Source organism: Heteronotia binoei, chromosome 1, assembly GCF_032191835.1.
Source record: "Heteronotia binoei isolate CCM8104 ecotype False Entrance Well chromosome 1, APGP_CSIRO_Hbin_v1, whole genome shotgun sequence".
NCBI classification, from domain to species: domain Eukaryota; kingdom Metazoa; phylum Chordata; class Lepidosauria; order Squamata; family Gekkonidae; genus Heteronotia; species Heteronotia binoei.
This window is the reverse complement of record NC_083223.1, coordinates 264,274,496-264,301,096: the sequence shown is the minus strand read 5'-3', so window position 1 is coordinate 264,301,096 and position 26,601 is coordinate 264,274,496. Positions and strand designations below refer to the sequence as shown.

Below are 26,601 nucleotides of genomic sequence, written 5' to 3'. Positions count from 1 at the left end.
ATCTTACCAGCTATATAGTGATCCTATTCCTACCTTAACTCTGTATTACAGTATGACCATATAGACACAAATCCATAGAGTGCCCCATTACAAGCAAATAGAGGCGTTCTATTTTTACCGGAAGTGTATATAGCGGGGTCTTAACACTATGGCAACAGACCAGGTTACCATAGAAACGGCGTTTGCAAAGGTCGAGTCCCCCTGTTCTTGTGCGCATGCTCTCTGTGTTAGTTTTCCAGCCAATAAGAGCGCTTAAGCGGGTGGAAGGCGGGGCAGAATGACGCTACCAGCTGAAAAACCTTAACACCTACTGGCGCTAGCCGTCTACTCCCTCGGCGGTGATTGGCGACTTTTCGGGGCTGCGTGTTGTCTCTTCTCGCGGGAAGCGCGCGCCGCCGCCTTCCCCGCCCCCCCTCCAAAGCTTCGCGCCTTCAACCGCCCTTCTCCTCTCCCCCCCCTCGCATAAACAGCGCGCGCAACGCAGAGAAGCGCAGCGAGCAAAGCAAGCGCGAGCTGGGATGTTGGGCCCCCGCGAGGTGGTGACGCTTCAGTTAGGCCACTACGCGGGGAGCGTGGGCGCCCATTGGTGGGGACTTCAGGTAAAAAAAAAAAAGCATGGGGGAGTGGGAGAAGAGGATATGACGACGTGCGAGGGGCTTCTGTGGGGAATGGGGAGTGGCGTGGCTGATCAAGTTTTAGCCACGCCCCTTCGCTTATGGCTCTGCTCTGTTATCCAATCAGAGGCTTTCCTCACGTAGCTCTGTTATCCAATCAGAGGCTTCCCTCACGTAGCGGTTATGGTGTGGGGGAGGGGGGGCGTGAGGGGGCTTTTAAAAATGATTTCGGTTACCATGCCTTAGATCCAGGTGGGCAGCCGTGTTGGTCTGAAGCAGTAGAACAAAGCAGGAGTCCAGTTGCGCCTTTAAGCCCCACAAAGTTTTATTCAGAATGGAAGCTTTCGTGTGCTCTAAGCACACTTCATCAGACAGTAGGATGGGATGGCAAGCAATCCTAAATATAGAGCAAGTGGGCAGTGAATCAACATGCAAAATCATGGAAATGTCCCTTAGCAGATTAAAAGAATCCCAAACCGGGGCCTACAGTAATAAAAGCCAGAATAGCCGATTGATGTCCATTATGTATCCTGCAATAAATGAGAGTCTGCTCATTTTAACTCTCCTTTTAACCTAGAGCAGACTCTCATTTATTTATTAACAATTACCATTGATACATCACCTAAGAGCTCAGAATACCATCAAAAATTAATCTGATATTAGCGCCAAATAGTTTTGTATTGTTTTAAACTGTTTTAATTGCTGGGGCTGTTCCGTTGTTCTATTGATGTTTGCTGTATATTGTTTTGATGGTCATGAGCCCGCTTCTGCCGGGACAGCGGGATATAAATCTGGTAAACCTAAATTTAAAGTTACAGTAAAAGTTGAAGCAACAGCATAACTGAAAAGCACACACACCCGCTTTCCACCCAAAGCACAGAAATTTCCGAATTGCGGGGTGACATGATAGAGGTTTACAAGATAATGCATGGGATGGAGAAAGTAGAGAAAGAAATACTTTTCTCCCTTTCTCACAATACAAGAACTTGTGGGCATTCCATGAAATTGCTGAGCAGAAAGGTTAAAACGGATAAAAGGAAGTGCTTCTTCACCCAAAGGGTGATTAACATGTGGAATTCACTGCCACAGGAGGTGGTGGCGGCTACAGGCATAGCCAGCTTCAAGAGGGGGTTAGATAAAAATATGGAGCAGAGGTCCATCAGTGGCTATTAGCCACAGTGTGTGTGTGTGTGTGTATATATATATATATATATATATTTGGCCGCTGTGTGACACAGAACGTTGGACTGGATGGGCCATTGGCCTGATCTAACATGGCTTCTCTTATGTGTGTACAAAACCAGGACAACCTCTGCGAGCCCTGCTTGTGCAAGAAAAGCGGGATGTGAATAATAACTTGCGTTATTTATGTAGAGAACTGTTATGCCACTTGTCTAGCACCCTTCCTGGAGCATCTTGCAAAGTAAAAACAAGAACAGTTCAGTTCAGTTACAATTTCATACCTTTATTGGCATAAAAAACAAGAAAATTGTCTATCGTTGATACATAAATATACACACATATAGACATGCAAGACTTTTTTTTTCTGGAAAAAAGTGCTGGAGCCCTCAAGAGGGAAATGAAGGAGAAACACAGGTGCCCCTCGTGAACTTTTAAACATTTTTTTTAGAATTTGGCTTCCACAAAGAGGTTCTGGAACTCCATTCTGCTGTGTTCCCCCAGAAAAAAAGCCCTGTATACATACATATACATGTACACACACCCCAATCTATGCTGTGCTCTTAGCCATGTCAACCTGGCGATTTGGGAGTGGATCCTTGTGAAAGCGGTTTGGAGAGGGGGAGAAACATCAGTGGGGTTTAAATGCCAAAGAGTGCCCTCCAAAAGAGCCATTTCTTCCAGAAGGGTTGATCTCTTTAGTCTGCAGAAAGGTCATCAATTCTGGGAGAACTCCAGGCCCCTCCTGGAGGCTGGCAACCCTAGCAACAAGTAGGGTTGTCAACTCCAGGTCAAGAGATTCCTGGAGATTTGGGGCTTGGGGTCAAAGTCTGGAAAGTGCTGGGTTTGGGGGAGAGGAAGGACCTCAATAAGTAGGGTTGCCAGCTCCGGGTTGGAGGGTGGGCTCTGGGGTGGTGGGATTTGAGGAGCAGCCATTTTTTCCAGGTGAACATCTCTGTTTTACCTGGAGACAAGTTGTAATTACAGGAAGTGTTTAGCCACCATCTGGAAGTTGGCAACACAAGTTATTGAGGACTTTGTGCATGTTGTGAGATGTTGTGCATGTTGTGGTCTGTGAGGAAGTAATGAGGCTATGCAGACCTCATGATTATTAGAAGTTTGCCCCAGTGGGCAAAGGCTTCAATACTGGAGTGGATCCTGGTGGGTCGGGGACTACAGCCTGAGGGATTGGGGCATGGGTCTTCACTGCGGTACTTTAAAAAAAATACTACTCTACCCACAGCTAAAAATCCTTGCTTTCTCATTCAAATCCTGAGACCATCTCTGCTAAAAAAAAAAAAAAAAAGCTGAGTGGCCTGCAGCCATTTTTACATATGGCATCTTATATATTGCTTATATATGGATATCGAGTTTTCATTCTTCTTCGTCTATCCCAGGAAGCGTCGTTCTGTTTCGATCCTGCAGACAAGCAGTCTGATGAAGGGATACGTCACGATGCGCTCTTCCGAACAGGGAAAACCCTCCAGGGGCAGGAGACGTACACCCCCCGCCTCGTTGTCATGGACCTCAAAGGTGGGATGGGAGGGGTGCATGTTCAGATGTGTTGAAGTTTGCTGGGGATGGGGAGGAGAAGCCTGCCCCGTCTCTGTTTATGCCTTCCTGCCTCACATGCAGGGCCAGTTTGCCCACTAAGCAAACTAGGTGGTTGCTTAGGGCGCCGGCAGGGTGGGGATGCCAAATTCAGCCTTCCCCCCTCCCCCCTAGGCAAACGCCTAGTTCCCCCCCCCCCCCCGTGCCTCTTCCTCCTTCCCTTCCCCACCCCAGGACTGTATTAATTTCGAGAAGGCGATTGCGAGCTGCTCTCAGGCTGTCTAAAGGCTGCCCCCCGCTGATCAGCTGATCGAAGGGTAAAACTGCGCTGCATTGTCACTCAACGCCAGGCAGGCCAGCAGCCACACTAACAAACTGCATCGCAGAAGGGGATATTGCAAGTCCTATCCTCTGCAGCAGCGGTGCCCTTTCATGATGTGGTTCGTTAGTGTGGCTGCTGGCCTGCCCGGGCATTGAGTGAGGATGCAGCGCGGTTTTACCCGCTGATCAGCTGATAGGCGGGGGGGTCAGCCTTTAGACAGCCTGGGAGCAGCGTGCGATCACCCTCCCCAGCATTAAAATAGACCTGGGGTGGGGAAGGGAGGGGGCAAGATGCCATGGGGGGGAGGCATGTGGCGGGGGGCAGCAAACCACCAGTCTGCCTAGGGCACCATGCACAGTCAGGCCAGTGCTGCTCACAGGTTGCAGAACTCAGGCTGAAAGCAGGGCAGTGTGGGGATTGCATAGTGTGGCCTCACACACCCAGTGCATATTTCCTTGCTGGAGAACAAGGTGCACGTAGTCATTCATCCTTTTTGGTGCGAAGTCTTGCAAAACTTTCTGGATGGGGAGAAACACCCATTTCCATTTGGGACTGCTGACTGAAACTGTACTGTATTCCAGCGCAGGCAGCTTTTGGGGTGTGCCCGAAGATTGGATAAACAAGGAACAGAGGTCCATGAGTGGGTATTAGCTTCAATGTATAGATGGAACACTGTCTGGGCCAGTGATGCTCTGTATTCTTAGTATTTGGAAGGCAACAGTGGGAGGGCTTCTGGAGTTCTGGTTCAGCTGGTGGACCTCTGGATTGTGCCCTGGTTTTGGCCACTGTGTGACACAGAGTGTTGGACTGAATGGGCCATAGGCCTGATCCACCATGGCTTCTCTTACGTTCTTACTGCTCGTGGCTTCTGTTCTGTTCTGGGGAGTTTGATGATGTGGGTTGGCGGCTGGCTGTGGCTGTCAGAGTGACGACCTGTTTTGCTTCTGTGCAGGGAGCATGAGCTCTTTGAAACAGCAGGGATGCTTATACCAGGATCCGAAAGCAAACACACCTGTGGCATGGTGAGTTTGTTTTTTTTATTCTCACTGCTTGGAAACTGCCAGCTACTTTCCACACGCCATGAGCATCTGTGTGGGGTTCTTAGCTAACAGACGCTGCAGAGAGCAACTCATGTAGTCATAAACATTAACGCCTATGAGTGAGCATAGAATGCTGACTCTGGTACAGAATGCTGGACACCTAAAAGTTTGGGTTTCAGCTGAAATAAAACATTTCTAACCCCAACATTTGCAGACAGTATACTGAAAGTTGTGTGGCTGTAATCTTGGAAACAATAACATGTTTGAGAAATTAAGTGGTGGCAGCTGTTCTTGCTCTGCATGCTTTCTGTCACCCAACATATTTCCTGAGTATCACTCCTTCCTTCTTTGCAGAAGAAAACATGCAAACTGGAAATCATTAAGTGCTCCAAACGTGCCTGATTTAAAGTTCCTGGCATTTTTGTTGCAGTATGCTTAATTCCCAAAACACATTCCCTCCACTTCTTGGAGGTTGTCTGGGAAGAGCTGAAATGAAAGGGTCAGAAACACCAGATGCAATAACCAGCAGAATTAACAATTTAAAGGAGATGACGACATTGGATTTATATTTCGCCTTCCACTCAAGATCTCAGAGCGGCTCACAATCTCCTTTCCCTTCCTCCCCCACAGCAGACACCCTGTGAGGTGGGTGGGGCTGAGAGAGCTCTCCCAGAAGCTGCCCTTTCAAGGACGACCTCTGTGATAGTTATGGCTGACCCAAGGCCATTCCAGCAGCTGCAAGTGGAGGAGTGGGGAATCAAACCCGATTCTCCCAGATAAGAGTCAGCGCACTTAACCACTACACCAAACTGGCTGTCAAGAACATAGCACCTTTAAGACCAACAAAGTTGAATTCTGAGTATAAGCTTTCATGTGCATGCACACTTCTTCAGATACACAGGACAACGTTTAAGTCCAGGGGCTCTTTTAAGACCAACGAAGTTAAATTATGGGTCAAAGCTGTTGTGTGCATGCACAAGAGCCAGTTGGTGTAGTGGCTAAGAGCGGTGGACTGTAATCTGGAGAACTGGGTTTGATTCCCCTCTCCTCCGCATAAAAGCCAGCTGGGTGACCTTGGGTCAGTCATCGTTCTCTCAGAGCTGTTCATTCAAGAGCAATTCTCTCAGAGCACTCTCAGCCCCACCTACCTTACAGGGTGACTGTTGTGGGGAGAGGAAGGGGAGACTCCTTCAGGTACTGAAGGGCAAGATATAGACCAACTTTTCTTCTTTTTCACTTGAAAGTTTATATGCAGAATTAAATGTTCTTAAAGGTGTCACTGGATTCAAGCTTTGTTCTTTTGCTTCAGACAAACTCAGGTGCCCGTTTAAATCAATTCAAAGAAGGTAAAAGGAGATTGTAAGCCGCTGTGAGACTCCAAGTGAAGGGTGGGTTATATATCCAGTCTCCTCTTCATCTCAAAGAGAGCCAGTTTGGTGTAGTGGTTAAGTGCGCGGACTTTTATCTAGGAGAACCGGGTTTGATTCCCCACTCCTCCACTTGCACCTGCTGGAATGGCCTTGGGTCAGTCACAGCTCTGGCAGAGGTTGTCCTTGAAAGGGCAGCTGCTGTGAGAGCCCTTTCAGCCCCACCCACCTCACAGGGTGTCTGTTTGTGGGGGGAGAAGATATAGGAGATTGTAAGCCGCTCTGATGCAGAGAGAAGGACGGAGTATAAATCCGCAGTCGTCTTCTTCAACAGCACAGTTATTACAAGTTACAATGTAAAGATCAACTCACCCATAATTTGGCCAAAAAACTGATACTAAAGAAAACTGAAAGATTTATAATCTACATGCGTGCAGTTGCTCTTCTAACTGTGAGAACAGTTAGAACGTCATCACTTCTTTAACCTGAAGCCAGCAAAAATTAAAGTGCTGACCAAACTTTTGTTCTGAATTCCTGCTGCTGTGAAAAGCAGTTGTGTGTGGAATGTTAAACAGAATCTCTATAAACAACCAACCTTTTGATCTAGGGGTGCGTAGTATGCAGCCCCTAGCATGGCTCTCTGCATTAAAATGCAATTTCCACGTTGGCCTGGTTGAATCTCTGATGTGTACTGCGTTCCACAGCCAAGAACTCAACTTGTGTCCCTCTTGCAGAGAGTGTTGAATCCCTGGCAGAGTTCAGGCGCACTGTTACGCAGTAAAAAAGGAAAGGTTTCACTTTGCAGGAAGGGTAACCTGATGACACATCAAGAAGAGTCATCCCCTAAGAACCCATTCCTGGAAGTCCTCGAAAAATCTGAGGTAAGATCCCGGGATCTACACTGACTTGCATCTGTTGCTGCCGATCGCCTCGCTGAACTTGTCTTTGGATTGTCTGATAAGAAGCCATAGAGGAGAACGCTGAGAAGGCAGCACAAGGCAGCGCCTTTGCTTGCTGATCATCACATCAACTGATTGTCTTTATCCAACACCTTTCTACAAAGAGGGGATTGGATAAGCATATAGAGCAGAGGTCCATCAGTGGCTATTAGCCACAGCGTATTGTTGGAACTCTCTGTCTGGGACAGTGATGCTCTGTATTCTCGGTGCTGCGGGGGCGGGGGTCACAGTGGGAGGGCTTCTAGTGTCCTGGACCCACTGGTGGACCTCTTGATGGAACCTGGGTTTTTTTGGCCACTGTGTGACACAGAGTGTTGGACTGGATGAGCTATTGGCCTGATCCAACATGGCTTCTCTTATGTTCTTAAAAGAAAGCACTCAAAACGATGTACCATCTTAAACTGCAAACACAGGTAGATGCACCAGGATTCAAAACCATGATGTAAAGTTTTGCCCAATCATGAAGCTCTTTAGGTTGGTTCAAAAGAAGCTTTTAATGATGAGCCTTGAAGTAAAAATTAGTGGCATGCATTCGCAAGACCAGGTCTTGCCAGACTGAAATCAATCAAAAGTTATCAGGCAATGATAGGTTACAAAATAACCTCTGAAATGTGCCTCTGAAATGTGGAGATTCTCTTTAGGCACCTTGGATAGTTGCTGCTGATAGACCCTTCTTTTCCATGCCTGCCAAAAGGCTTTTGAATTAATATAAAGTCCACTCTCAGGCCTCAGTGTAACCTCCCGTCAAGGTCACATTCCAAGTACGCTTCCCTTTTCAGTGGGACTATATCAGCGTTGCCCAGGGAGACCAGATTAGAGCTGTCTCCCTTTCCACCTGCAGGCCTAGCACATCCCACTACACATAAAATACTAAATGGCTAAAGAAAACCAATGGGTGTTAGTACTTGTGATTAAAATTACAGTATGTGGTTAGTAAATCATGAGGGCTCCAATACAGTGAAATGATAGTAAACCATTAATGAGCAAGGGTAATAATACCAGCAATACAAACAGCTGTGTAACACTGAAGCCATAACTGTCAAGGACTTGTTCCTGAAACATTGGTTGCGGTACCATTGAAAACCATAGTTTGCTGTAGCATTTGTCCATGCTGAAGAGTGGGTGCAGTGTGTGCTGCTCTCTGCTCTTGTTTTGCTGTTTCTGCAGTTTAAGTTTTACGTCATAAGAAAAACCCTGGTAGATCAGACCAGTGACCATCCTGTCTCACAAAGTGGCCTCAACCAGTTCCTCTGGAGGGCCAGCAACAGGGCAGAGAGGCCAAGGCCTTCCCCTCATAAGAACATCAGAAGAGCCCTGCTGGATCAGACCAGTGAGGGTCCATCTAGTCCAGCATCCTGTCTCACATAGTGGCCTCAACCAGTTCCTCTGGAGGGCCAGCAACAGGGCAGAGAGGCCAAGGCCTTACCCTCATAAGAACATCAGAAGAGCCCTGCTGGATCAGACCATGGAGGCTCCATCTAGTCCAGCATCCTGTCTCACACAGAGGCCTCAACCAGTTCCTCTGGAGGGCCAGCAACAGGGCAGAGAGGCCGAGGCCTTCCCCTCATAAGAACATCAGAAGAGCCCTGCTGGATCAGACCAGTGAGGGTCCATCTAGTCCAGCCTCCTGTCTCACACAGTGTCCTCAACCAATTCCTCTGGAGGGCCAGCAACAGGGCAGAGAGGCTGAGGCCTTCCCCTCATAAGAACATCAGAAGAGCCCTGCTGGATCAGACCAGTGGTCCATCTAAGTCCAGTCTCCTGTCTCACATAGTGGCCTCAACCAGTTCCTCTGGAGGGCCAACAACAGGGCAGAGAGGCCGAGGCCTTCCCCTCATAAGAACATCAGAAGAGCCCTGCTGGATCAGACCAGTGAGGGTCCATCTAGTCCAGCCTCCTGTCTCACACAGCAGCCTCACCAGTTCCTCTGGAGGGCCAGCAACAGGGCAGAGAAGCCGAGGCCTTCCCCTCATAAGAACATCAGAAGAGCCCTGCTGGATCAGACCATGGAGGCTCCATCTAGTCCAGCATCCTGTCTCACATAGTGGCCTCAACCAGTTCCTCTGGAGGGCCAACAACAGGGCAAAGAGGCCAAGGTCTTTCTCTGATGCTGCACTGGGGTTCAAAGGCTGACTGCCTCTGAAATGTGGAGATTCTCTTTAGGCACCATGGATAGTTGCTGCTGATAGACTTATCTTCATGAGCCTGTCTAATTCACTTTTATAGCCAGCTGTTCCTCTGGCCATCTCTACATTCTGTGACAGCAAATTCTGCGTTTTAATCACTCACTGGATACTTTTTCCACTTCTGCAATGTCCGTATTTGAGATACAGTGACCAAAGCTGCGCACAGTATTCCAAATGTCCTTCCCTTTGGGGCAAGCTGTTTGTGAAATAGCCCACTGTGGCAGTTGCTCTCAAAGAAGGAGCTGTCCAGCCTGCAGTGTGGGAGCTGCTCCCCAGCTTGTTTCCATTGTCCAAACCATCTTATTAATGTATTGTGATGAGGACAAGGCAACAGTAGCCACTGCTGCTTTGATGTGACTGTTTTTCAGGCTCAGGTCATCTTTGGTATATCCAAAAGTTGCATGTCTTTCCCTGTGAAATCTCTACCAGATAACAAGCAAGATGGGAGAGTATTCCGTATGTTCCCATGTGACCTTGATTGTAAGAGGGCTGGAAAAGACACTGAGTTTTGAAGCTGCTAACCATCTACTGGCACAGTCGTGAATGTTGGAGGAACTGACTGATCAGTATGACTGAGGGAAGGGAGACTTAATGTTGGAGGGTGGCAGCAGAACACCTGAAGCTACTTCATACTGCATGAGGCCCTTGGTCCCTCAGAGTCAGCGTTATCTACTCTGAGTGGCAGCAGTTCTCTGGGATCTCAGGCAGAGGTCTTTCCCATCACCTCCTGACTGGTTCCTTTTAACTGGAGATGCTGGGAATTGAACCCAGGACTTTCAGCGTGCCACGCTGAAATATTCTTCAAATATATTAGAAGCAGGAAACCAGCCAGGGAGGCTGTGGGGCCCTTGGATGACCAAGGGGTCAAAGGATTACTGAAGGAGGACAGGGAAATGGCTGAGAAGCTGAATGCATTTTTTGCCTCCACTGTGGAAGACGAGAAGTGTTTGCCCGCCCCAGAACCACTAATTTTGGAAGGGGTGTTGAAAGACCTGAGTCAGATTGAGGTGACAAAAGAGGAGGTCCTACAACTGATAGACGAATTAAAAACTAATAAGGCACCAGGTCCGGACGGCATACATCCAAGAGTTCTGAAAGAACTCAAAGTTGAACTTGTGGATCTCCTGACAAAAATATGTAATCTTTCATTGAAATCTGCCTCCATTCCTGAGGACTGGAAGGTAGCAAATGTCTCCCCCATCTTTAAAAAGGGTTCCAGAGGAGATCCGGGAAATGACAGGCCAGTCAGTCTGACTTCAATACCGGGAAAGTTGGTAGAAACCATTATCAAGGACAGAATGAGTAGGCACATTGATGAACACGGGTTGTTGAGGAAGACTCAGCATGGGTTCTGTAAGGGAAGATCTTGCCTCACTAACCTGTTGCATTTCTTTGAGGGGGTGAACAAACGTGGACAAAGGAGACCCAATAGATGTTGTTTACCTTGACTTCCAGAAAGCTTTTGATAAAGTTCCTCATCAAAGGCTCCTTAGAAAGCTCGAGAGTCATGGTGTAAAAGGACAGGTCCTCTTGTGGATCAAAAACTGGCTAATTAATAGGAAGCAGAGAGTATAAATGGGCAGTCTTCGCAGTGGAGGACAGTAAGCAGTGGGGTGCTGCAGGTCTCGGTACTGGGTCCCATGCTCTTTAACTTGTTCATAAATGATTTGGAGTTGGGAGTGAGCAGTGAAGTGGCCAAGTTTGCAGATGACACTAAATTGTTCAGGGTGGTGAGAACCAGAGAGGATTGTGAGGCACTCCAAAGGGATCTGTTGAGGCTGGGTGAGTGGGTGTCAATGTGGCAGATGAGGTTCAGTGTGGCCAAGTGCAAAGTAATGCACATTGGGGTCAAGAATCCCAGCTACAAATACAGGTTGATGGGGTGTGAACTGGCAGAGACTGACCAAGAGAGAGATCTTGGGGTCATGGTAGATAACTCACTGAAAATGTCAAGACAATGTGCGATTGCAATAAAAAAGGCCAACGCCATGCTGGGAATTATTAGGAAGAGAATTGAAAACAAATCAGCCAGTATCATAATGCCCCTGTATAAATCGATGGTGCGGTCTCATTTGGAATACTGTGTGCAATTCTGGTCACCGCACCTCAAAAAGGATATTATAGCATTGGAAAAAGTCCAGAAAAGGGCAACTAGAATGATTAAAGGATTGGAACACTTTCCCTATGAAGAAAGGTTAAAACGCTTGGGGCTCTTTAGCTTGGAGAAACATCAACTGCAGGGTGACATGATAGAGGTTTACAAGATAATGCATGGGATGGAGAAAGCAGAGAAAGAAGTACTTTTCTCCCTTTCTCACAATACAAGAACTCGTGGGCATTCAATGAAATTGCTGAGCAGTCAGGTTAAAATGGATAGAGGGAAGCACTTCTTCACCCAAAGGGTGATTAACATGTGGAATTCACTGCCACAGGAGGTGGTGGCGGCTACAAGCATAGCCAGCTTCAAAAGGGGGCTAGATAAAAATATGGAGCAGAGGTCCATCAGTGGCTATTAGCCACAGTGTGTCTATATATATGTGTGTGTGTGTGTGTGTATAATTTTTTTTGGGCCAATGTGTGACACAGAGTGTTGGACTGGATGGGCCATTGGCCTGATCCAACATGGCTTCTCTTATGTTCTTATGTCTACCACTGAGCCACAGCCCCTTCCCAAGGCTGCCACTTTCCTGCCTTTAGTTATGTGGATCGTAGCTTCAAATTATACCTTTCAGGTGTTTTAGAACTTGGTAATCGGTAACTTTAAAATAAAACGTTTTGCGGTTTTATGCATTTTAGCATATAAAAGAGTAAGAATCCAGTAGCATCTTAAGGACTAAAAAATTGTGGTAGGGTATGAGCTTTCATGAGTCACTGATCTGACAAAATGAGCAGAAACTCATTAAAGCTCATACCCCACCACAAATTTTGTTAGTCTTTAACCCATGGCACAGAGTGGTAAAGCTTCAGTACTGCAGTCCGAGCTCTCTGCTCATGACCTGAGTTCAATCCCGGCAGAAGCTGGGTTCTGGTAGCCAACTCAAGGTTGACTCAACCTTCCATCCTTCCGAGGTTGGTAAAATGCTGGGGGTAAAGTGTAGATGACTGGGGAAGGCAATGGCAAACTACCCCGTGCAAAGTCTGCCGTGAAAATGTCATGATGCGACGTCACCCCAGAGTCAGAAACGACTGGTGCTTGCATAGGGGACTACCTTACCTTTAAGGTGCTACTGGACTCTTGCTCTTTTCTGTTGCTAGAGACAGACTAGCATCTTGATCTGTTTCCATGGAGGGAATTTTAGCATAGATTTCCATGATTAAAAGCATCTGCATATTTGATTAAATTGTTCATAGTCGCTTTGGTGAACCGTTGCACAACACTAGCAGAGATTTCAAACAGGATCATTTCCCTATTGCCCTGTGGGCCTGTCCTCTCTTTTACAGGCAACTCACAGCCTGAGGCTTATGTCTCACTCTCTCTTATTCTGTTTCAGAGTGAAAGACCATCCAATGGCGATTTTGTTCTCGGGACTCCCTCTGGTGGTAAAGGTGTGTGTCTGCTTCACATGCAGGGCTGCTTGTCGGGTAGAATGCAGGGTAGGGGAGAGTGGGCATGATGGATCCATTTACAGAGGATAGTTTCGGGAAGTTGTCTGCTCCATCCACCTCATGACCGCTGCACGCCTTTACCCAGACAGGACTTCGCTCCCCGAGAGACAGGGTGAGGCTTCGAAGGCGCCTAATGTGGAGCGTACGATGCACGTTTGGTCAGACTTCCTCCGGACACATCTGCATCCCCGTAGCATCTTAACAATCCATCAGTACAATCATGATGGGTAAGGCGTTTTACTCTACATGCCGTACAGTCTTTCCCACCAGCCAGCCTCCTAAAATCCTGAGCCCTATTGAAACATAACAGCCAGTCCCCTTGCTTTTCCTGACGAGAACTTTCAGAATTACCTTGCCAATTTGTTTCAGGGAATCCAATCGCCTGGAAGCCTTTGGACAGGGAGAAAAGCTCCTGCAAGATGCCACATACCTCGAGGAGCTCGAAGACAGGCTCCACTTCTATGTGGAAGAATGTGACTATTTGCAGGTGCGCATTGCCACAGTCGCCTGCGGTTGGGGGGGCATTCGTGAGACCAGGGCCTTTCGAAAGGGTGGCCACGCTGCGTGGGTGCCACAGAAGGAGAGCCAAAGGCTCAAGCTGAGGTTGTGTGGCATCCCTCTGCTATCTGGAGATTTTTCTGTGTGGTTCTTATTTCTTATGTTCTTATTTCACTGCCACAGGAGGTGGTGGTGGCTACAAACATAGCCAGCTTCAAGAGGGGTTAGATAAAAATATGGAGCAGAGGTCCATCAGTGGCCACAGTGTGTATATATATGTATATGTGTGTGTGTGTGTATTTGGACTGGTTGGGCTATTGGCCTGATCCAACATGGCTTCTCTTATGTTCTTCTTCTTATTATTAATAGTTTATATTCTGCCCATTCCCCCATGGGGGCTCAGGGCGGAGTACATCAATATAGACCATAATAAAATCACAATAGATTCCAATAAAATCACAATAAAATCAGTTACAATAGCGAGTTAGTAGTACAGCAGGATGGTCCTAAAGAATGATATAGTAGGATGGCACAGCGGTGTGGTAGCACAGTGTGGTACCGCAGGGGAGGCCAACTGATCTAACAGGTAGATGCCCGCCACCTCATCCAAAAGCCTGACGGAACACCTCCGTTTTACAGGCCCTACGAAAGGCTAACAAGCCAGGTAGGGCCCAGTTCTCCATGGGGAGCTGATTCCACCAGGTCGGGGCCAGGACTGAGAATGTCCTGGCCCTGGTAGAGGCAAGGCGGCCATCTCTTGGACCAGGAATGGTCAAAAGATCTTGGGAGGCCGAACAAAGTGACCTCCGGGGCACATATGGGGAGAGACGGTCCCCATATGTGACATCTAGTTTTGCCCCTTATTGAGAACAGGGATGGCCATCTGTCACATCCAGGCCTAGCAGGGCCATCTACTGGCTGCCACCACTCCAGTAAGGGTCTGTACCCAGAGCACCCAACCACCTTTGTCTTCCGCATTAAGAAATATCTCTTAACTGTGACCAAGGAGACGTGAGGACCCAAGGAGTATAACAACAACAAGTTTATTTACAGTGCTCAAATAATAAGTGGGTCAAACAGTGAAATATATATACAGTAAAGGTGGTGCAAATAAACAAAAAGCCCTGATGTGTTTATCTGTACAGTCCCTACTCTAATAACCAACACTTACCCCCTTGGGTAAGGGAATTTTCTCCTGCTGCATGCTCTCCAGGCTACAGCCTGCCTCCAGCTCAGTCTTCCAGGAAAAGAACACCCCCTGCCTGGGCTTGGCCCTTTTATGTTCTCCTCCCAGGCCCCACCCCTCTCTGGGCCAGTTTCCCTCCAAAAACCTTGCTACCCAATCAGAGGGACAGAAGGGATCCTGGGAAATGTAGGTTCTTTTGTAACTCCTAGGCAGGCTTCTCTGGGCCTGCAGGCCTCACTAGGCCCAGGATCATGACACTATCTCTTTCAGCCCCAAAAGCTTTATCTAGCCAAGATGTTCAGGAGCCAGCCTTTCCACCACAGGCACCCTGCTTGCCTCGCCAGCTGAGTTAGCGTGAGCTAGTTCACATATTTTTTAGCCTCCAGCTCACACATTTTTGTCCTAGCTCTGGAAGGATGGCCCCGGAGCTAATTTATGCAGCAGCTCACAACTTTAATGTCAGTAGCTCACCAAGTAGAATTTTTGCTCGCAAGACTCTGCAGCTTAGAGGGAACATTGCTTCTCGCCCTACTAGACCAGGGGTGTCAAACATGTGGCCTGGGGGCCAAATTAGAGCACCCTGGAAATCATATTGGTCACAGAGATGCTACTGGACTTGAAATCTGGTGGTTCTTCAGCGAACCAACAAGGCTGCCCTCTGAAAAATACCTCTGCCCGTTTCTCTCTCTTCACAGGGGTTCCAGGTCCTCTGTGACTTGCACAACGGGTTCTCAGGGGTGGGGGCAAAGGTCACAGAGCTGCTGCGAGATGAATACACGGGGAAGGGAATCCTGACATGGGGACTGACTCCAGTGCTTGGCGCACCTGTAAGTATGACTGGTCCCTCTCGCTCCCTCACCCAAGACTGATGGGCAAGAGGGGAAGCTTATGGGGAACAGTGGATGCAATTCTGATTCTGTATGCTCAGCGTGCAGATTTTGGCCTATTTCTTTGGTGAATGTGGATGCTAAGATTTTGGATGTTTGGGGGGAGGGCGCAGTGGAAGGGCTTCCAGTGTCCTGGCTCCACTGGTGGACCTCCTGATGGCACCTGGGGTTTTTTTGGCACTGTGCAACACAGAGTATTGGACTGGATGGGCCATTAACCTGATCCAACATGGCTTCTCTTATGCTTTTATGTCTGGGGCATTGGTGCTCTGTATTCTTGGTGCTTGGGAGAGGCAACAGTGGGAGGGCTTCCAGTGTCCTGGCCCCACTGGTGGACCTCCTGATGGCACCTGGGTTTTTTTGGCCACTGTGTGAGACAGTGTGTTGGATTGGATGGGCCATTGGCCTTATCCAACATGGACTCTCTTGTGTTCTAAGATACGAACTGCTGTTCTTGCTAACAGATTCCTAAAAGTTGTTACAACTTAGGCAGATCATGAGAAGGAAGGCAGGAAGGGCTGCATCAGTGCTTAGTTCTCATGTTTTACACACCCAGGGAAATGCTGATTGCCTCTTGGGGGTCAGTCAGTAATTTTCCTCCAAGCCACTTTGACCAGGCTTTTGCCATCTTCTGGGCACAGAGCAGGGGTCACTGGGGATCTTTAGAGGCTTTTGCCATCTTCTGGGCACAGAGCAGGGGTTCACTGGGGATGTATGTGGGGGGGGGGCGGTATTTGCAAATTTCCTGAATTTTGCAGGGGGTTGGATTAGATGACCCCAGAAGTCCCTTCCAACTCTGTGATTCTATTCTGTTTCTCCGGCTTGGGAGCGATATGGGGCTGGACCTGGCAAGACCTGGGTTTCGATACTCCTCTCTGCTTTGGACAAGTCACTCCATGACAGAGCTGTTGTGAGGGGGGCTGCTTTTAACCCAGATTTTTGGGAGAGAGGATGCAAGTGCAGTATTTTTTTAAAAGGCTGTGCTTGGGACTGGCTCCTTATGTTGGAAGATAACATTCTGCTGTCTGGCATTTATTCCAGTGTGGCAGCCTGCTGCAGAAACAGAAGCATGAGAATTGCAGTATGATATGGAGTTGCCACCTTTGGGTAGCTGTTCAAGGGGATGCTTTACATGCCAGGTGGCGTGCCTTGCCCCCAGGGTCCCCTCTAAGCTGCATTAGTGTGAGCTAGCTCACAATTTTGTAGCCTCCAATTTTTGTCTCCGCTCAGGGGAAATGGCCCCAGAGCAAACTAATTCACGCAGCAGCTCACCACCTTCATGCCGGTAGCTCACGAAGCAGGATTTTTGCTCACAAGACTCCACAGCTTAGAGGGAGTGTTGCTTGCCACCAGCCCACAGAGCTTTCTGCTTCTCTCACCCATGGTCTCTCTCAGTCACTTCCCTGGCTAGACCTCCTCCCGGGTGGACGCTTCCCTGCCAGTTGCAGAGGTCACAGGCCATCTTGTCTGCAGGTCAGAGTGACCAGAGATGCTTTAAGGCAGCGGTCCTCAACCTTTTTGGCACCAGGGACTGGTTTTGTAGAAGACAGTTTTTTCACAGACCGAGGAGCGGAGCGGGCAATGCTTCCAGGATGAAACAATTGTGCACTTTATTTCTATTAGTTTGGTGGTTAGAGGTGGTTGAGTATGCAGACTCTTATCTGGGAGAACCAGGTTTGCTTCCCCACTCCTCCACTTGCACCTGCTGGAACGGCCTTGGGTCAGCCATGGCTCTCGCAGAGCTGTCCTTAAAAGGGCAGCTTTTGGGAGAACTTTCTGAGCCCCACCCACCTCACAGGGTGTCTGTTGTGGGGGAGGAAGGGAAGGAGATTGTGAGCCACTCTGAGACTCTGAAATTCGGAATGGAGGGCAAGATATAAATCCAGTGTCTTATTATTATTATTATTATTATTATTATTATTATTACATTGTAATATATAATGAAATAATTATACAACTCACGGCCTGGTTGCTAACAGGCCATGGACCTGTACCAGTCCATGGCCCGGGGGTTGGGGACCCCTGCTTTAAGGGAGGCAAACGACTGTGGGTGTGAGTGGACAGGCCAATTTTTCCTCAATCGCACTTCTAACCCATTTCCTTCTGTCTCACAGAATCCCCCTCTGGGCCTCTACCGGCTGATGAACACTGTCCTTGGGTTGGTCCATCTTTCCAGTCACAGCTCCCTCTTTTGCCCCTTGTCCCTGAACGGGAGCCTGGGGCTCAGGCCAGAGCCCCCCATTGTACTTCCGTACGTCCAGTATGAGGTGAGTGTGCGCTTGGAAACCTTTGAGCTAAATAATCACGGGGAGGCAGAGCGGGGGTGGGTGCTCACCAGGGCTGTGCTGAGGGCAGGTCTTGGTGTGTCTCCTATTGACCTTCCCTTGCTCCCATCCCAGAGTTCACGGTGTAGCTTCTTATCCTCCTGATCAAAGAGAGCAAAATGCACTCCATATGTTATTGTGGAACTTTGTCAACTGTATGAAGAGAATTTTGAGTCTGGCTTATTGCTATTGTTGTATGATGTCTATATAGCCGCCCTGAGCCACTTGTGGGAAGGGCGGGGTATAAATCTTAAATAAATAAATAAATAAATAAATAAAATATCCGTGGGATCCTTAAACCTGATACAGACTATATTCAGCTTGCAGATTTTTGGCTTATTTCTTTGATGAATGTGGGAGACCTCATCGAATTGCCATTCTTTCACTTGTTACTGAAAAAAAGGAGAGCCAGTTTGGTGCAGTGGTTAAGCGCACAGACTCTTATCCGGGAGAACCGGGTTTGATTTCCCACTCCTCCTCTTGCAGTTGCTGGAATGGCCTTGGGTCAGCCATAGCTCTCTCAGTCTGTTGTGGGGAAAGAAGATAAAGGAGATTGTAAGCTGCTCTGAGTCTCTGATTCAGAGAGAAGTGCAGGGTATAAATCTGCAATAATTCTTCTTGTAAACATACCGGAAATTTATCTTCGCTACATTGACTAAATTCAGTTTGAAGTGATTTATAATTCCTTATTCATCTCCCGCACCCATATATTGGGGAGGGACTGTGGCTCAGTGGCAGCATCTGCTTGGCATGTAGAAGGTCCCAGGTTCACTCTCTGGCATCTCCAGTTGAAAGTACCAGGCTGTAGGTGATGTGTGAAAGGGCCTCAGACTGGGACCCTCGAAAGCTACTGTCACTCTGAGTGGACAATCCTGACCTAGATGGTCTGATTCAGTATGAAGCAGCTTCATGTGTTCTGCACCATTGCCTCTTGCGAGGGGTACTAGACAAGAGTTGCCCTCTTTCATTTAATTTAATTTAATCTTTGGATTTATATCCCACCCAATCCCGCAAGCAGGCTCAGGACAGCTTGCAGCAGTAAAACAACAGAGTTAAAATAAGAACATAAAAACAAACGTTACAAAAAACAGCAGCACAGTAAACGATCTTACAGACATAGGTGGGAAAACCACCCAACAGAATGTGGCTGATGAAATGCTGGGGGAAGTGATGACTTTCAAAGGATGCCCACTGAATTAATTCAAAGCCTGATGGAAGAGCTCCATCTTATAGGCCCTGCAAAACATTGATAAGTCCCACAGGACCCGGATCTCCAGTGGGAGCTCATTCCACCAGGTAGGGGCCCAGACCAAAAAGGCCCTGGCCCTCTTTGAAGCCAGCCGAGTGTCCTTAGGACCAGGGACTATGAGATGTTGAGCATCTCAGAACCCCAGGGAGTTCATATGGGGAGAGGCGGTCCCAAAGATATGCAGGTCCCTGGCTCTCCTCTGAGAGCCAGTTTAGTGTAGTGGCTAAGAGTGGTGGACTCCAATCTGGAGGAACTGGGTTTGGTTCCTCCTCCACGCACAGCAGCTGGGTGACCTTGAGTCAGTCACAGTTCTCTTAGCTGTTCCCTCAAGAACAGTTCTCTCAGCCCCACCTACCTCACAGGGTGTCTGTTGTGGGTAGAGGAAGGAGAAGAAGATTGTAAGCTGCTCTGAGCTTCCTTTGGGTAGTGAAAGGCAGAGTATAAATTCCATCTCTTCTTTTTATTTTCAATTTACATCTGGAACCTCTCAGGTTTCTGTGCCACACAATTAAGTCCTGTCTCTAGAATATTGTCTGCTTGGGAGCAGGAGTCTCCCAAGACAGCTTCAAGAAGGGAATGGATAAGGATATGGAGCAAAGGTCCATCAGTGGCTCTTAGCCGCAACATATTGATGGAACTCTCTGTCTGGGGCAGTGATGCTCTGTATTCTTAGTGCTTGGGGGGGGGGGGGGCACAGTGGGAGGCTTTTAGTGTCCTGCCCCCACTGGTGGACCTCCTGATGGCTCCTGGGTTTTGGCCACTGTGTGACACATAGTGTTGGACTGGATGGGCCATTGGCCTGATCCAACATGGCTTCTCTTATGTTCTTCAGAAAAGAAACGGCATTTGGTCTTGCTTTTATCTCCCCCGGCAGGCATCTCTGGACTATCACACCAGCGCTGTCCTAGCAACGGCCCTGGACACCTGCACTGTTCCTTACCGGCTCCAGTCCTCAACTCTCTCCATGGCCCACCTTGCAGAAGCCCTGAATTTCTCAGGGAGGAAGGTACAGCAGCCTGGCATCCTTTTCCTAACCGGCCCTCACCCTCCCAGAAAAGCAGAGATTCAGGCTGGAGAGGGCAGAAGCTTCTTCAGTCAGGGCTCGACACACACATTCGTTTACTAGATTCTCAAAAACGTTCCCCTTCTGCTCTAGATTAATGTCTGGGTTGGCAAGTTCCGCTCATTTAAAAACTTGATTTTTTTGTTTGTTTGAATCATAAAATCTTAGCGTTGGAAGGGACCTCCAGAGTCATCTAGTCCAACCCCCTCTGCAATGCAGGAAACTCGCAAATACCTCCCCCTAAATTCACAGGATCTTCATTGCTGTCAGATGGCCATCTAGCCTGTTTAAAAACCTCCAAGGAAGGAGAGCCCACCACCTCCCGAGGAAGCCTGTTCCACTGAGAAACTGCTCTAACGGTCAGGAAGTTCTTCCTAATGTTGAGCCGGAAACTCTTTTGATTTAATTTCAACCCACTGGTTCTGGTCTGACCTTTTGGGGCCACAGAAAAGAATTCCACACCATCCTCTATAGGACAGCCCTTCAAGTACTTGAAGATGGTGATCCTATCACCGCTCGGCCGCCTCCTCTCCAAGCTAAACACCCTCAGCTCCTTCAACCTGCTTTCATAGGACTTTGTCTCCAGACCCCTCACCATCTTCGTCGCCCTCCTCTGGACTCATTCTAGCTTGCCTATATCCTTTCTTAAAATGTGGTGCCCAAAACTGAACACAATACTCCAGGTGAGGTCTTACCAGAGCAGAGCAAAGTGATACCATCACTTCACATGATCTGGACGCTAGACTTCTGATGATACAGCCCAAAATTGCATTTGCCTTTTTTCGTTCTTGTTTTGTGTAGCACAAAAGCACTAAAGGCTAATTGCATTTTACAATAACATGAGCAGTGGCCCCGCCTCTTCCCTCCCTCTGAGCAGGCAGATGGAACGGCTGTTGCAGGGGACTACTCTTGATGGAGAGAAGCCAAATGGCCGTGGGGGGCATTGCTGTTCATCTCCCCCTTCTCACACTACAAACAGTTCTCGTTGCTCTGCCGCAGTCCACTGGGGGGAAAGCACTCTTCCTTGGTTGCATGGCTTATTCTTGCGATTTGACCCAAACCACACTTCCTTTTGAGATACGATTTTGCACCAGAGACCCAGTTTGGTGTAGTGGTTAAGTGCACAGACTCTTACCTGGGAGAACCAGGCTTGATTCCCCACTCTCTCCACTTGCAGCTGCAGGAATGGCCTTGGGTCAGCCATTGCTCTCATAGGAATTGTCCTTGAACGGGCAGCTTCTGGGAGAGCTCTCTCAGCCCCACCCACCTCACAGGGTGTCTGCTGTGGGGGAGGAAGACAAAGGAGATTGTAAGCTGTGCTGAGACTCAGAGTAAAGGGCAGGATATAAATCCAGTACCATCTTCATCATCATGCGTACAGACTGATCTGTGTGCTGGAGGACCTGATCCTTTCTGATCCTGCCTCTCAGAGTATACATCAGTCAGCAGAGGAGGCAGCTGAGAGGTAATATGATTAGGACTTCCGGTTTCGGCGACCCAACATAGTGAGCAATTCGGGAAGGCTCCCGAGAACCGCTCACTAATCGGAGAGTAGAGAGGCTCCCTAGTGCTGGGGGGACCGATTCCTGGACCCAGGGAGGGTCTGGGAAGGCTGGCGGCTTGACGGCGCGGAGCAGGATTAATAGCGGCAGCTATACGAAAGCGATGAGACATTTACTGGCGCATATCAATTCAGCTGCTAGAATTCTTTTGGCACAGAAATGGAAACTCTAAGAAATTCCCACGAGATTGGACTTTAGATGGACTATTTATGGCTGAGATGGACTATTTATCCCAGTTGCTTGTCGGGAAATTTAAGGAAGAAGCAAGGAAAAATTGGGTGAAGCTATATGCGTGGTTAGACACAAGATTCTTTGGTGTCATTTTTTTTTAATCTCTCCTTTTCCTGTAATGTATATTATAATATTACATATATTAGAAATGTAAAGCTAATTAGATAATCTAGCCAAAGGCTTACAATTGTTAAAATATTTTAACAAGAGTAAAGTGATAATAATTTTGATAAATTGTGATTTTAAGGAAGTATTTTCAAACAGCTTAATCTATATTGGCATTGATGTCTATATCTTATTTTCTATTTCCCTTTACCGTGTTGCTGTTACTTCTCTAGAAACTAATAAAAATCTAAAATTGAGAGGTGATATGATTACCATCTTCAAGTACTTGAAGGGCTATCATATAGAGGATGGTGTGGAATTGTTTTCTGTGGCCCCAGAAGGTAGGACCAGAACCAGCAGGTTGAAATTAAATCAAAAGAGTTTCCATCTCAACATTAGGAAGAATTTTCTGACCGTTAGAGCGGTTCCTCAGTGGAACAGGCTTCCTCGGGAGGTGGTGGGCTCTCCTTCCTTGGAGGTTTTTAAACAGAGGCTAGATGGCCATCTGACAGCAATGAAGACCCTGTGAATTTAGGGGGAGGTATTTGTGAGTTTCCTGCATTGTGCAGGGGGTTGGACTAGATGACTCTGGAGGTCCCTTCCAACTCTATGGTTCTATGATCATGCACCAGATAAGAGGTTGTGGCTCAGAGGAAGGGCAAGTGCTTAACATGCAGAAGGTTCCAGGTTCAATCCCTGGTAACTGTTAAAAACATCTGGCAGGAGGTGATGGGGAAAGACCTCTACCTGATGCCCTGGAGAGCCATCATCAGTCTGAGCAGACAGTACTGAACTTGATGAACGAACGGTCTGATTCAGGAGAAGGCAGCTTCATGTGTTTAGTATCCCCGGAGGAAACACAAACCACTCCCTTATTCCCACTTCTGTTCCAGGTTGCGACTGCAGTAGCTGCGGTGCCTTTTCCCACAGCCCCATCCCAGTCCCTGCCCGACGCTTTGTGTACCCACCAGTCGCCCATGCCCTGGAGCCCGCTGTCTTCCTGCGGAGAGCAAGGGGACAGACGCTGTTTTGCTCAGTCTGTTGTGCTGCGGGGAATCGCCAAAGAACGCCTGGTCAGGTAGGAGGCTGAGATGAGCTGCCGAATTTTGCATTTCCAAATCTCTGTCTGGATCAGCCAAGCAGGGGACGGGAGGGTATATTCTTCCTGTCTCTAGGCAGTAGTTCCAGAACTGGGGAAGGGGGCCAGCTCTAAGAGAAATGCATTTTGGTTATAAAGCAGGAGTCAGAAATCGTTACTATAGCTCCTTAGGAGAAACTGTCTTAAAACTTGACCCAGTCTCACAGAGACGGTCAACCTGAGTCTGGATGGCCCAGGCTACCCTCATCTCCTATCAGAAGCTAAGCAGGGTTGGCCCTGAGTTAGTATTTGGGTAGGAGACCACCAAGGAAGTCCAGGGGCACTCGGCGGAGGCAGGCAACGGCAGACCACCTCTGATTTGGAAACCTCACCACAGGGTAGCCAAGAGAGCCAGTTTGGTGTGGTGGTTAAGTGTGCGGACTCTTATCTGGGAGAAACGGGTTTGATTTCCCACTCCTCCACTTGCAGCTGCTGAGATGGCCTTGGGTCAGCCATAGATTTCATAGAAGCTGTCCTTGAAAGAGCAGCTGCTGTAAGAGCTCTCTCAGCCCCACCCACCTCACAGGGTGTCTGTTGTGCGGGGGGGGGGGTGTAAAGGAGATTGTGACCGCTCTGAGACTCTGAGATTCAGAGTATAGGGCAGGATATTAATCCAATATCTTCTTCTTCGAACATGGCCTGTGGGTCAAAACCAGCCCAGCTCTTATCTGACCCACAAGCAACTGGTCCTTACCTTTGTTGCCGGATGACAGTGGTGGCTGTGCATTGTGTTCAGTCTGTAACAGACCATGAAAGTGGGAGGGTACATAGAGTATCAGGGAGATACTATAAGGAAATACTGTAAGAGGGTCAATGTTTTAAAGCATGTTTTGAGTAAATAATATTGCTGTTTGGATTTGCCTGTGTCCTTTATGAAGTTTACATCTTCTGGTACCTGGGATTACATTTTATGGCACGTATGGCCTGGCCCAGCCCAGCAAAAGTGACGTTTATGTCAGACCCAGCTCTTGTAACAAATGAGTTTGGTATGCCACCTCTGACCATCTCGTGCCTTGAAAACCCAACCGCAGGGGTGTCAAACATAAGGCCTGCGGCCGATGACAGAGGCCGCGCATTATCCCCCACCCCACACCCCGTGCTAATGTGTAATCTGCCCTAACAGGTCACCATAAAGCCTGCTGCGACTTGATGGCACTTTTCACCCCCATCCAGATTGTACCACTGCAGAATGCAGGGGATTCACATGAAGGAGCAGTCCCCTGTACTTCCCGATAGCAAAGCCCACATGTCAGCAAGAAGTTTAAGCTATTCTGCCCAAATTGGAGTGGAGTCTTTCCCGGTGGCACTTACACTCAGCCAAGCACTGTCAACAAAAGGGGGGTTTACTTGTCAGAGCCTTCCAAGCTCCTAGGAGACACCAAAAGCTTGAAATGTCAAAGGAAGTCGCTGTTGCCAGTGTCCGTGACTGGACGGACACGTAGCTCACCTGCCATTCCAGACAGCCCCAAGCCAGGCAGGAGTGGTGGTATTCATTCCTCCTGGAGGCTGTTTAGAGATCCAGGTTACCCCTGAGAGATAAAACCACTCAGGGTGCTGCTGCTTCAAGAGAGCATCTCTGCCCTCTCCGACTCCGGAGCCAGTTTGGTGTAGTGGTTAAGTGTGCAGACTCTTATCTGGGAGAACCAGACTTGATTCCCCCCTCCTCTGCTTGAAGCTGCTGGAATGGCCTTAGGTCAGCCAGAGCTCTGGCAGAGGTTGTCCTTGAAAGGGCAGCTGCTGGGAGAGCCCTCTCAGCCCCACCCACCTCACAGGGTGTCTGTTGTGGGGGAGGAAGGGAAAGGAGATTGTGAGCCTCTCTGAGACTCTGATTCAGAGAGTAAAGCAAGGTATAAATCTAGTCTTCTTGTTTCTCTTCTAGCAAACCCCCTCCAGGTTGTGAGCCGAAGTCCATCCTGCACATGTGCGAGACGGGAGAGGAGGTGCTGGCCCGCTACTTGTACACCACGTGCCCCACCACCCTCAGGTTTGTGAAGCTGACACAGGGAAGGGTAGAAAAATCAATGGCGATACAGTATCTTACTGTATCGCCATTGATTTTTCTAGCTACATGACACAGAGCAGCCTCGCTCTGGCCAGTTACACTGACTCTGGCTTTGTTCAGCAGCACCGTGCACTTACTGCAAGGGCCTTGCCAGCTGCGGCCTCCATATCCCCAGTACTTCTCTCCTCTTCTGGACAGGCATGGATTCCTCTTGGATGCCCCTGCAAGGGCCTCAGCAGGCAAGTTGTCTGGGGGCTACGATGGGAGGGGGCACATTGGGGCAGAACAGTGCACCCTCAGTGCCTGCACAAGACCATGCTGCTGCTACCACCAGTTAATTGGGGGGGAGGGGAGAAGGGGCAGCCCTGGAGCAGAACCCCCCCCCCCCAAATCTGTTTGAGCCAGTTTGGTGTAGTGGTTAAGTGTGCGGACTCTAATCTGGGAGAGCCGGGTTTGATTCCACACTCCTGCTGGAATGGCCTTGGGTCAGCCATAGCTCTGGTAGGAGTTGTCCTTGAAAGGGCAGCTGCTGTGAGAGTTCTCTCCACCCCACCCACCTCATAGGGTGTCTGTTGTGCGGGAGGGCGATAAAGGAGATTGTGAGCTGCTCTGAGACTTGGAGTGGAGGGCAGGGTATAAATCCAATATCTTCATCATCAAAAGACCACTCAGTTAATAGACCCGGGGTTCATTTTCAGCCAACTGATAGCTCAGCTTTGTGACATTAAATGGCTAATGTAAAGGCAAGAGAAGCGGGGTGCACTTGTTATAAGCAGGAAGATGCACGTGGGGTTGACTGTAGGTTAATATCAACACCAGGTCAGAGACTTTTGGCCACAAGCCAAATGCTGCCTCAAAAGGCACCTTCATAGATGCTAAATAACACTTTCAATGCACTCTGCTGCTGGATTTTACTCTGTGAAATGGCCAAACCTACTTGCGAAGAGTTGCTGAAGTGGGTTTCATCATTTCACGTGTGTGAAAGGGCCCCGAGCCTGTGCCGTCACTCCTGTGGGAAAGCCACACAAAGCATTCAGGTGGCTCCTTTGCACCAGCCCCATCCAAGCGAGGCTGGCCCACAAGCAAAGAGCTTTTCCCACAGAGGTGCCGTGTGCAGGCGAAGCGCTGTGCTGCTGCGCCCCCAGGTCTCGACCCCCCCTTCTGTTTGCCCCCTCCAGCCGTCGAAAGCCTTCCCGTCGTCACCGCCCTGCAGGCCTCAGCCATCCTGCACCGAACCCTCAACGGCTTTTACAAAGAGCTGCGCCGGTTGGACGTCCGCCGCTGGGCGAGCTTTTTCTCGGCGGGTGTGGAGCTCAACGACTTCCAGGAGGCCTTGGAGGACCTGAGGACGTTGTCCTACTGCTACACGGAGAGCAGCGCGGAGGAAGAATCTGAAGACGAAGTGGACTGACTTCCCTTGCGCGGGGAGGCCTCCTGCTGGCCATGTAAATAAATGAATGAAAACTCGCTGGAGTATCCTGGGCTCGTGTTCCGTGGTGTTGGGGGGGGAGGGGAGAGTTTAAGGATCCTCC

The 26,601-nt window shown here is 48.7% G+C and overlaps 1 protein-coding gene across 1 annotated transcript; it reads left to right on the top strand.

The window, feature by feature from the left end:
• Positions 1-274: 274 nt before the first annotated feature.
• MSTO1 (misato mitochondrial distribution and morphology regulator 1) lies at positions 275-26,545 on the top strand. The gene is made up of 14 exons (XM_060252767.1): positions 275-599; positions 3,191-3,326; positions 4,619-4,688; positions 6,879-6,954; positions 12,710-12,764; positions 12,910-13,051; positions 13,194-13,311; positions 15,204-15,335; positions 17,510-17,662; positions 19,843-19,974; positions 22,823-23,007; positions 24,947-25,051; positions 25,190-25,308; positions 26,248-26,545. The coding sequence occupies exons 1-14, from the start codon at positions 519-521 to the stop codon at positions 26,478-26,480; spliced, it is 1,737 nt and encodes a 578-aa protein (XP_060108750.1). The 5' UTR covers positions 275-518; the 3' UTR covers positions 26,481-26,545.
• Positions 26,546-26,601: the final 56 nt, after the last annotated feature.